The 12,402-nt window shown below is 42.5% G+C and overlaps 1 protein-coding gene across 1 annotated transcript in view; it reads right to left on the bottom strand.

The window, feature by feature from the left end:
* Positions 1-12,402, bottom strand: part of BRINP1 (BMP/retinoic acid inducible neural specific 1) — a 203,421-nt gene that overhangs the window by 33,387 nt on the left and 157,632 nt on the right. The window contains exon 7 of the mRNA XM_520219.7: positions 8,693-8,915. Coding sequence (XP_520219.2) covers positions 8,693-8,915 — 223 coding nt within the window. The remainder of the gene's footprint in view (positions 1-8,692; positions 8,916-12,402) is intronic.

Below are 12,402 nucleotides of genomic sequence, written 5' to 3'. Positions count from 1 at the left end.
TGAGGAAGATAATCTAAATATATTCAACATATGTAGAAAGTACATACACTTTATATACGAACACGGAACTCAATTTGCAGATTATATCAACATGCATTTGTGGCATATTCGGAGAAGCAAATAATCTATGTGTCCATTCATTGAACAAGTTTTTTGAATGGCTGTTGTGTGACAGGTCATGTGGTAGGAAGTTATAAGAACAAAGTTATGAAGAATATAGAAAAGATGTATGTGTGTGCTGATAGTCTCATGAGAGAGATAGGCATTAATAAATAGATTTAAAAAGGGAAAATGGTAGTCAGGTGCAGTAGCTCAGGTCTGTAATCCTAGCACTTTGAGAGGCCAAGGAGGGACTATCACTTGAGTCCAGAAGTTTGAGACCAACATGGGCAACATACTGAGGCTCTGGCTATACAAAAAAATTAGATAAGCTAGCCAGGTATGGTGGTGCACACCTGTAGTTCCAGATTCTTGGGAGGCTGAGGCTGAAGGATCACTTAAGCCCAGGCGTTTGAGACTACAGTGAGCTATGATCATACCACTGCCCTTCGGCCTGGGTGACAGGGCAAGACTCTGCCTCAAGAAAAAAGAAGAAAAAAAAAAAAAAAGAAAGAAAAGAAAAAAGATATACTGGTAAACTGGATGGTAAACTGGAACTTGGGTTCAATTGGAAAATTAGAATGAGAAGGAAGCATATAAAATAAGTCCTGAAACAGCCTTTCAATGCAGGGACCATGTTCTTGAGGAAGGAATCTTTGAGCCTGAGATCTGAAGGGCAGGTAAAAGCTACCATAGTGAAGAACAAAAGAAAAAAAAGGAAGCACATTCAAGCAGAAGGAGCAGCCCATGTGAATCCTTTGAAATGAAGGGCTACTGGGAGTGGGTGGAATTAGGCATTTAGTTAACTCAAAGAAAATTAGCAGAACTGTCCTGTCACTGAGAGAGACAAGAAATGGTGTGGAACCCAGCCAAGGGGTAGGTGGGAACCAGATCATGGCAGATCTGTCAGCCACCTGAGGATTTTGTTCTTTCTCCTAAAAGCAGTAAGTAGTAACCAAAAAGTTTTAAACAGGGATGTGACAAGATTGAATTTGAATTCTGACTGCCATGGAACATAGATTGGAAAGTGACTAGAGTAGATTCTGGGAGACTTAGTTAAAAGGCCATTGTAATTTCAGGCAAAAGAAGATTTTAGTTTGAACTATAGGCTACTCATTAAAATTGACTAATTAGCATCATCTGAAAGCAATGCTGCTCAAAGATTCAATTACTGACCTTCTACCAATATACTTGAATTGAACTATTACTCTCATTCTCTGTAAATGTTATGTCTCTTAGAGTTGAGAAGGACCTCAGAGATAATTGAGTCTTGTTGTTTTTGTTTTAGCAAAACAGAAAGAAAGAAAGAAAGAAAGAAAAATTACCTTATGTTCTTGAATAAATTTTAATTCAGAATTTCCACAAAGAAAACCGCTAAAGAGCTGCTCTAGTTTAAGGTGAGGTACAATTTTTTCACTACTCAACCTGTACCTCACCTCTGCAAGGCACGATTTCTGTACCCAGTGCTCTCCACAGTGTGAGTTATAGGTTTAGTCCAGCCCACACAGGACAGAATAGGACTTGAACTCAGGTCTCTGGCTTCATGAAACAATGTCTTTTTAGCACACCCAGAGGCTAGATAATGATGGTTGGAGGACCAACGCACAGTTGCTTGTATCTTTAAATGCCTTTCAGTGGCTGACACGAGATTGGAAGATAAGGTGGTTAGTAAACATTTATGTAATTGCACAGGAACCAGCTAAATTCAGCATTGCCCAAGATGACTTTGTGCTTCTTTTCTTCCTCCCTCCCTTCCTTTCTACCTTATTTCCCTCTCTCTTCTTTTTTTCCTTCCTTTTCTCTCCCGCATCCCTCCCTTCCGTCCTTCCTTCATCTCCCTTTTGCCATGACAGGCAATTTCCACCACTATGCAATGCAGTTTTTAGTCTTGGCAGGTCACTTAAACACCTTGGATCATCTTGTCTCGGGGATTGGTAGAATAGCAGAGGAGTAACAAGAAAGGATTCTGGTGGGCTTGAAGCCTGTCTTCTACCTGCTATTTAATCATCAGCAAGTCATTTAACATCTCTATGCCTTAATTTCTCTGTTCATAAAGTGGGATAAATTAGTGCTACTTCATAGGGTTGTTACAGTGATTAAATAAGATGAAAGCCATAAGACTGTGGCTGGTGCACGGTAAATGCTTTAGAAGTGTTAACTATTAAATGTTGCCATGAACCTGAACTCAGCCCATTCCCATTCCCATTCCCATCCTGACGTGTTTGGCTTCAAGTTCATCCCAATTGCACAGCCCCCTTTCTACAGCATTCAGAGTTCACAAATTTATACACTACCCCTGGTGAGCCCCACAGTGACCCTCTGAGATAGGCAATCAGAAATTATTATACCCATTTTATAAGTGATAAAGCCAAGGCTTAAAAAGTCTCAGTGTCCAGTAGTAGCTGAGACCAAACTTAAAGTCCATCTTTCCCTTTTTAACTGCACAGTGTAAGGATCTCCTGGTGGCAAGACAAGCCACAGGAATCTTACTGTGGGTCCCTGCCTTCCCTTGATATGTCCAGCTGCAGTCTGACACTAGGGCCAGCTCTCCTGCGGGCTAACAGAAATCCATCACAGTATCCCCAGATCCTCAAACAGAACCTAATATATAATGACTACCCAATAAATATCTGGTCGACCCATTGCTGGTCCCCATCAACAGGTGTGGTCCGGAATTATCTTGTTGCTGTCCTCTCAGCAAGCACTGGGCGTTGGAGTGGAATGAATCTTACTTATGTTCATGCTTCCAAAACCTGGCACATAGTAAGCTTTCAGGAAATGTATGCTGACTTGGACTGCACTGAACCAGGCCTCTTCTGGTTACCTACAGGGAACATGTCTTTCTGGGTTTCTGCTTGCACGTGAGAGTTAATTCAGGGCTCCATGTTCAGGGCCATTTCCTGCATCTCAGCACACTACAGTATATATATTTCAATGTTGGTCTACTACCCTCAACCTTGATGAGCAAACCCTGCCTTTGGCTTTACCACACACTAAACCAGGGCGTCCCAAACCCAGTGCAGCCTCCTATCTGCCACTGCACACTGCTTAGACAGCATGCATTCTTGCTGCTCTGCACAGTGATCTTGACCATCAAGTCCAACAGTAAAGTCAGCAAAATAAATCTAATCTGCTCCTTACCTGCCCATGTGACCTTGGATAAATTAATCACATCTGCCTTATCAGTTCCCTAACCCATAAATGATCCAAGAGCATCTACTTCACAGAGATGGCATGAGTATTAGATAAAAAATATATGTCACCAATGCTCAATTTCATTAGGTAACTAATTACTGAGTGCCAAGAAATTTATACGCCAACTATCAGTTCTTGGGGGAAAAAGAATAAGAATACCTAACATGTATTGAGTGCTATCCATGTTCTACTCACTGTCCTAAGAAATTTATGTAGGTTAAAGCATTTAATCCTGAAAACAACCTTATAATGTAGGCACTATTATTAGCTCCATTTTACAGATAAGAAAATTGAGGCTCAAAGGTTTCAGTAACTTCCTCCAGACTTACAATGTAACCGGGTGACGAAGTTGGAATTTGAACCAAGGCAGTCTAACTCCAGAATCTTTACAAATAGACAACTCTATTGCTTGTTATTCTAGCTGCTCAGTAAGTAACTGCTATTGCTTCATTATTGTTGTTAGTATTATTAATCTTATGTTCCCTATATCTGATAGTCACCTCTAGCTCCAATTCTACTCAATTGCTATTATACCTCATCTCCAAAATATATGTCCCCCGCCCCCATAATGAACTGCACCTCCCAATACTCACACCCTTGAAGCCAGGTTAGGCTTTTGGCCAACAGAATGTGGTACAAATAATGCTCTCCGACTTTCAAGGCTAAGCTGTGTAAAAGTCTTACAGCTTTCTTTTGGTCTCAGAACACTCCCTCTCTGAGCCCAGCTGCCATGCTGCAAGAAGTCCAGTCCCCGTGGAGAGGTCCTGTGTGGGCACTCCAGTGACAGCCCCAGCTGAGCCCCCAGCTGACAGCCAGCATCAACTGGCTCTGAGAGTGTGTCATTGTGGAGATGCAGCCCAGTCAAGCCCCCAGATGACAAGAGCCCCAGCCAAATAGAGATATCCTCAGCTGTACCAAGTCAACATACAGATTCATAATAGATAATAACATAGTGTTGTTTTGAGCCACTAAATTTTGGGGTGAATTGTTTTACACCAATAGAGAGCCAAAATACCCCTTTTGCCTTCCAGCCAATATTAAGTTTCTAGCAAGCATTGAAGCCAAGTTTTAATCAGCTATAATTGACCTCTCACTAAATCTAAATCTTAACATTTCTTTGAAGTAACAATAAATTAACATTTATTGACCTTGTGTACATTATTAACCTTTCTGTGCCTCAGTTCCTTTATCTGTAAAATAGGAATGGTAACAGTATCGCTTCATAAGACTGTAGTGAGGAGGAAATTAGTTAATCTCATATAAGATGCTAAAGAACAGCGCCTGACCTTTAGAATACACATACTAAGTGACAGACAGCTCCTTCCCTTCTGTCTCTTACTCTCTCCCTTCCTCCCTTCTTTTTAACTGATTCAGGCACTTTACCAAGGTTATTTAAATTTTAAAATCTTAATCATCATACTTAACCTGAAGGCAAGTGTTATTATCCCCTTTCACAAATGAGGTGCAGGACTTACATAAAGCTCTGTGTCTGGTAAGTGATGGAGCCAGGATTCGGACCAGTCCATGTGTGGCTAAGGCCCTGTGCTTGTTCCGTCTTTCCCTCTCCCACCTTACCTTAACAAAGCCACCTGTTTGTGAGACAAGTAAACATCTCTGTGGCACCTGCTGCAGTAATGGCACCTGCTCAGCACACTCATCTTCCACAGACTTCAGCAAGCAGACACATTGAAACCATGCAATCAGTTCATTTGCAAATACCAGCTTGCTCAGCTAGAGGTGGCCCAAGGTTCCCAGTGTTAGCACCTCTGTCCGACACTGCTCTGTGCCAGAGAGGTGCCCTGCGGTGTGAGAAATGCTCATTAAAGCCTCAGATTCAGATGTCAGGAAGCAGCCCACAGCCCAGCCAAGGAAGTTCATCTCTCCTGGGAAGGCTTCAGAGGAATTAGCCACAGAGCCTAGTGTCTGTGCTCCTACCCCTCGCTACCTAGCACTCAAAATTCCTCAAATTAATATAATTGAGTGACCTGCTAATGGTGGAACGCCAGACATCCTCTCCAGGTGAGAAGAATATGATGATTAGGGCAGGTTTTCTCCTCCTTAGGAGGAGAGACGGCAACACTGTGAGCTCTTTCTTTGAAGGTCCCAGTGATGGTAGAGCATTTTTAGCTATTTACACCTGACGACTTGCAAAAGGAGAGCAGAGACTTATTCAAAGATGCAGACACCTGCACTGAGCATGGTGAAGTGACTTGCCCAAGGACACACAGCTTACTAGTGGTAGGACAAATCCAGACTCCTTGACTTTTCCCAGTGTTACTCCTATTACCCAGCTTTGTCCCTCCTCCTTCCCTTGTAATGCCTATCCAGCTACCCTCCTTCTAAAATCCTCTCGAGTCTTCCCTTGAACTTAGCATATCTGATGATGCTTGGTGTTCTGGAGATTTCACTCACCTTTAATAAATATGCCTGCCCAATGTCTTTGGGACCTTTGGATCTTACTCTCCATTTTCTGAGATGACAATCACCATAACTGAAAGAGGTTATTTGTTTGAATTCTTATCATGGTCAAACGTGACCCTCCTCAACCAGATTTGCATTGAGCTTCGTTGCTCCTTGGGATGCACAGCTTCTTCACCTAAAGGTCTGATCAAAAGCTACCTCCTATAATATTCTGGGCTGAATTACATACCCCTCCAAACTTATATGTTAAAGTCCTAGCCCCCAGGATCTCAAACTGTGACTGTGTTTGGAGACAGGGTCTTTAAAGTGGTAATTAAGTTAACATGAGGCCATTTAGGTCAGCTCTAATCCAATATAACTGGTATCCTCTTAAGAGAGGATATTAGCGCAGGGCATGGTGGCTCATACCTATAATCCTAGCACTTTGGGAGGCTGAGGTGGGTGGATCACCTGACGCCAAGAGTTTGAGACCAGCCTGGCCCATACGGCAAAACTCCATCTCTATTAAAAATACAAAAATTAGCTGGGTGTAGTGGTGCACACCTGTAATCCCAGCTACTCGCAAGGGGAGGCTGAGCAGGAGAATCGCTTGAACCTGGGAGACGGAGGTTGCAGTGAGCCAAGATCGTGACACTGCACTCTAGCCTGGGCAACAAAGCGAGACTCCATCTCAAAAAAAAAAAAAAAAAAAAAAAAAAGAGAGAGAGAGAGGATATTAGGACGCAGATGCACACAGAGGAAAGACTACGTGGAAACACAGGTAGAAAAAAACAACCATCCACAAGCCAGAAAAAGGGGCCTCAGAAGAAACCAAGCCTGCTGACACCTTGATCTTGGACTTCTGGCCTCCAGAACTATGAGAAAATAAATTTCTATTGTTTAAGCAACTGAGTCCATGGTACTTAGTTACGGCAACCATCGTAAACTAATACATATGGGGTCTGATTGATAAAAGAACCCCTCCCCACTCCTGCTCTACAAGACATCTTCCACAGCACTGTTCGCTGTGTGCATTTCTGAATTTCCCACAGTGCTCGATGCGGGTCTCATGGCAGATGTGCGATGGATCTAAAAGGAAGCTTCTTCAGAGACTTGCTCGTGGTAGCAGTCTGAGCATCTGTTGTGCTCGACAAGAAAGTAAGTTTGTGACCTTTTCTAGTCCCTGCTTCAGCAGCATTGCAACAAGAAACTGGCAAAAGAAATTCTATTTGATCCACAAAATAATATAATTATCACAAGCTAGATGCAAAGCAGTGGGCTCAAATTTGGAGGGAATAGGGAAAACAGAGATGAGTTTGAATGTCTGTACAAGGAGGAGGTTTCATAAGGGGGGGGAAAGAGAGAGAAATATGCTAAGGAAAGGATTTTAGATTAGTGGGAATCTAGAATAAGAAGCTTTCTGTATTGGCTAGTACAATCAGGAAAGACTTCATGGAGGGAATAGCAGCATTAGCTCTGACGCAAGAAAAACGAGAGAAAAAAGGGTGCACCTCATCAGGGTAATTAGGTGGATGGACTGTGGTAGAAGACTGCCGTTGTTAAATGTTGAGTGCCAGTAGAACAGACTAGTTAGGAAGATAAGATTTTGATTTATAGATTTATTAACGTTGGTTCAAAAGTCATCGTGGTTTTTGCTGTTACTTAAAAGTAATGGCAAAACTTAAAAAATAATGGCAAAAACCACGATGACTTTTGCATCAACCTAAAATAGCTGGCATCTTGTCTCTCTTACATCAGAATTGCTAAGCCTGAGCACCAGTAACTTTTGAAGTCAGATATTTCTTTGTTGTGAGAACTGCCTGTGCAATAATACCCCTAACCCTTGCTACGATACTCAAAATTGTCTTGAGATATTTTCAAATGTCCCCTGGGGAAAACGTCACCCCCAAGTGAGAACCACTGATTTACACTGTAGCTTTGGACAAATTACTTGACCTCTCTCAGCTTCCATTTCCAGATTTGTACAACAGGGTAACAATCATATATATAAATATGTGACTGACACAGAGTATGCTAGGTGAATGTGAATGGACTTGTTCTTTTTAAGAGTGAATCTTTTTCTTAGAACTAAATTGAAGGTAGAACCCCCAAATATGCAACAAATAAGAGCAGAGCTGCTCTGTCTGAAGCAGGGTGGAGAGAGAGCCCCAACCTGCCCTTTTGCTGTCTTGTGATGCCCTTTTAGAAACCCTGGAGGCACCTCTACAGTAGGAACTACCAGCTGCAGATCAGAAATGCCCCGGAAGAACAGAGTCCGAAAAACCTGGATTCAAGTCCTGGCTCCTTCCTTCTGTGCCCCTGAGAGAGTAGTAAACCCTAATTCTATGGAGGCATGGGCCCCGTCTTGTCCATCTCTGTATTCTCCACCATCTAGCAGAACACCTGGTATATCCAGGACACGGCTGGAACTAGGGGAGGCAAGCAAGGTAGCCAGGCACTGAAGGTGACACTCTCTCAGGTGAGGACCCTGCACTCAATGACCCCGCAAGTGTCTCCTGACATTTGGTATTACATTTTGTTATTTGTGTCACTCACTCCTGGCTCTGCTCAAAGGACCTCATAAATAAGGTGGCGAATGATTAATTAGTTAATCCAGTTTTTTCACCATTAAGATGGGGATGCTAAAATCGGCTTTGCTCAGTAATTTTAAAATTAAATAGGAAATAGATTTTAAACAGCCAGGATAATGCCACACAACTATCAGGGCTAGTGTTCCCCTCCTCAATCGGGTGAATCAGACAGAACACAGAGGCTGAAAATTCACGGTACATTCAGGAAACAATGTGGAATCTGAAACAATGTGGAGCCAGTAGGTGAGGACCCAGAGGCAATCCAGAAAATTGTTGGTCTGGACCATGCGAGGTCCTGTTTGCCACCCCACAAATGCACCATCTGCATTGCATTTCACTCTGCAGCAAGATAATGTAGCTAATGCCAGGTAGGTGCCTGCAGAGGTGGAGGTGGTGGCAACACTTACCTCTCTCTAGGCAGCTGGTGGTTGGGATTGTGGCGACAGCGTACACTGAGGCCGAAAAGCTTGCGGGCAGTGCGTTGGATCTTTTGTCTCTGTGCCTCCGTGGCACTCTGCAGGAGCTTGTAGCGGTTCTGCAGGTCCCAGTCATTGCCCCAGTGCTGATGGATGCTTCCGATGGTCAGGAAGTGGTTGCTGGGGAGGCGCTTCATAAATGATTTAAACTCATCTAGTGAGAGACAAAGGCCGAGAGAGAAGGGCTAAGCATGATAACACCCATCTAAAGTGGCCTTGAATGCTTAGTGTCACTTTCCAATAAACCAGGCCTGCAAACATAATTTTTTTTTTCTTAAGGGCCATAGAACATTGCATTAGTCTGTCCTGCCCCTACTAGAAAGGGCAAAAGCTACTATGCTTTCTTATGAAGGGAATCTGCATACCGCATTCTTGCTTAAGACAGGGCTTCCCAAACTTCTGGCGTCGGAATACCAACCTCATAGTAATATTCGTATATTATTACATTTACTTAACATGTTATTTGAATCAAATCATTGTTTTTCACTTAAACATTGAAAACAAGGTTGGGTGCAGTGGCTCATACCTGTAATCCCAGGACTTTGGGAGGCCAGGGCGGGTGGATAACAGGCCAGGAGTTCTAGACCAGCCTGGCCAACATGGCGAAACCATCTCTACTAAAAATATAAAAATTAACCCGGCGTGGTGGCGGGTGCCTGTAATCCCAGCTACTCGGGAGGCTGAGGCAGGAGAATCGCTTGAACCCGGGAGGCAGAGGTCAAGTGAGCTGAGACTGCACCACTGCACTCCAGCCTGGGCAACAGAGCGAGACTCTGTCTCAAAAAAATTTAAAAGAAAAGGAAAACAAAATGTTTATTGAATTCTCCAAAGAAAATCACTATTGCATGCCTTCAGAAGATGGTAGCTATAAAAATAAATATGTTGAAGATAATGTTAATAAATTCTAGTCAGACACTGTTGCCTGCTAAATAATCAAACCTCCATGACTGCTCTCATGTTGAAATGCAGGAAATTAGTAAGTGTTAGGTGTTAAAGGCATGCTAGCACCAAACTGAAACTTTTTGATGTAATCTGCAGGTTCCACAGAGAACTGAAATGGATCAACTTCCCCACCCGGTGATCCAGTGTTGTTTGAAGTTGTATGTGTGTCCCATCTAGCATCATCTCACATTTCAAAAAACTCCAGCTTAAGAGATGGTGACAAACTCTTGGGCCTCCCGGGTAAAAGTTGCTGCCTCAGTTTGTGATGCTGAGTTTCAGAGTGTCAACTTGGCACATCCATAGAAATTATCTAGTTCAGCTCTTTTGTTCTATGAATAGGAAAACCAAAGCCCAAAATGGGAAGATGATTTCTTAAAGGTAACGTGGCTGATAAATGACAAGATCCAGGTCTGTGTCCTGAGTTTTTGTCTTCCAATCTAATAATCCAATCTGTTGTAATTCTAATCCCTATCACCCCATCCCTGGAAAATTAAAAATATCAAGGGGTTGATCATTTTGTAGGAAAAAAGGCCAATGGTTGGATTTATATAAATATTATAAATCTTCAGCCTAACACTTTTCCCTTCATGTTATAAAAGCTCCAAGGACATTTTAGGTATACTATGCATTTATGCTTTCATTTTATTTTAAAAAATGCTTACATAGCTCTTGACAGGCACCAGGCACAGTCCTAATCACCTAACATATATAACCATATTTTATAGCAAACCTATGAGGTAGGTATTTTAGAGCCCCCATTTTAAAGAAAATAGGGCACAGAGAAGTTGCCCAAGGTCAAATGGCCAGTAGATAGGAGAATTAAGACTTGAGTCTGGCTCCAAATCCTGTGTTCTTACTTAGTATATTATATTTCCTCTCGACACATAAAAAGGGCAATCCCGAGGCTCAGTACATTAGGAGAAAACAGTAAATAAAAGGTGATAAAAAATAGAAGTCTCTGACTCCTAGAAAAAACGCAGGCATTTCATTATAGACAGTTAGACAGGCAAGAGTTGGAGTCACATCTTGAGTGCTGAACAGCTGTGGGACCCTTATTCTCTCAAGGCGTCAGTTTCCCCATCTGCTAACAGGAATAATAGTATCTAATCCAAATGCTGAGAATGACACAGTGGCATAGGACTGCATCTACCTAACTAGTTCCTGAGACACAGAAAGTACTCAGTTGATGGTAGCATAAGATTGACAGGATGACACAAGACTCTACACGGATTGATTGACTCAGTGAGCTGGCTGAAGGCAGGAGACAGGCCCTGATGACTCTGTTCTGTTTGGGACAGCTAGACTCTCCTCTCATGGAAAACATAAAGCTTATCTTGCAGAGGGCTCCGTGGATGTCAAAGGGGAAAGCAGGCCTTCAATGAACCCAAATTTGGGTCTGATAAGAAAATAGAATTTAAGAGTTAAATACATTAACTTTATTTATTTATTTATTTATTTATTTTTTGAGACACAGTTCCACTCTTATTGCCCAGGCTGGAGTGCAATGGCACTATCTCAGCTCACTGCAACCTCTGCCTCCCAGGTTCAAGCGATTCTCCTGCCTCAGCCTCCCGAGTAGCTGGGATTACAGGCATGTGCCGCCACGCCCGGCTAATTTTGTAGTTTTAGTAGAGACAGGGTTTCATCATATTGGTCAGGCTGGTCTCAAACTCCTGACTTCAGGTGATCCTCCCTTCTTGGTCTCCCAAAGTGCTGGGATTACAGGCATGAGCCACTGCACCTGGCCAACTTTCTTGAATAAAAGTAGAAGTACTACAACGAATCCCCTAGCAAGGAGATGTAGACTGCCATTTGTGTATAGAAACTAGGCCCTATTTGGCCACCCACACTCTGGAGCCATCAAGGAACCACTGGCTTTTACTTTGGGCTGGTCATTAATCTCTCCAAATCACCTGGGCTGAGTAGCGAAGGTTAAGGGCTAAAAATGGACCAAAGGAAAACTCATATGCACAAGGCTCTGATGCACATACGGATGAATGGATTTGTCTTAAAGGGTAAAACCATTTCAAATAGAGAAGCACAGGAAATCTAGAGGGAGTGTATGCCTTTTGGGGAGAAAGTGTGACATAAATCATTTTCTTGGCCTGTTCAGCTTATTCAGCAGCATCTCAGTTTTCTGTGTTTCCTCATCCATCCACTTAAAATGGTTTCTTTTCCTTGGGAATAAGGATTGTATGCTAAAGAGTCTTACTCCTTGTGCATACAGCTTAAATTCCCTCTGTTTTTTTTGTTTGTTTGTTTTTGTTTTTTGTAGTAATCAGCGGAATCTTTCTGCAAAAGCATTTTATCAAATGCTTCCTTTGTTTGGGGCCAAATAATCATCATAGTACATTTCCATCATGAACTTTTCTCTTTTATGGGCTCCCAGGATTTTCAGTGGACTAATGGGTGTCGTTATAAGGCATCCACAGTTCCATTTGAGCTGTACAGCACTGTAGGAGCAGGATCCCTGATGCATTCTGGGCTCCCAGCGCTGGGTTAGGGCTTAGAGTTCACAGAAACCAGTTATTTTCAAATGCTATTCCATAGAACTCTGCTTTTATCTGTGGTACACATTGGCTCCTAGGTAAGATTTTGCTTGATCAAATAATTTCTTGTCTAAAGACTTGAATAAACTCAAATATTAAAAACACAAACATGTCTTCTCATTTATCAGATGAGGGAACCTCAGGCCTGGG

Source organism: Pan troglodytes, chromosome 11 (genome assembly GCF_028858775.2).
Source record: "Pan troglodytes isolate AG18354 chromosome 11, NHGRI_mPanTro3-v2.0_pri, whole genome shotgun sequence".
Taxonomy (NCBI): domain Eukaryota; kingdom Metazoa; phylum Chordata; class Mammalia; order Primates; family Hominidae; genus Pan; species Pan troglodytes.
This window is presented reverse-complemented; position numbering and strand designations above follow the sequence as displayed.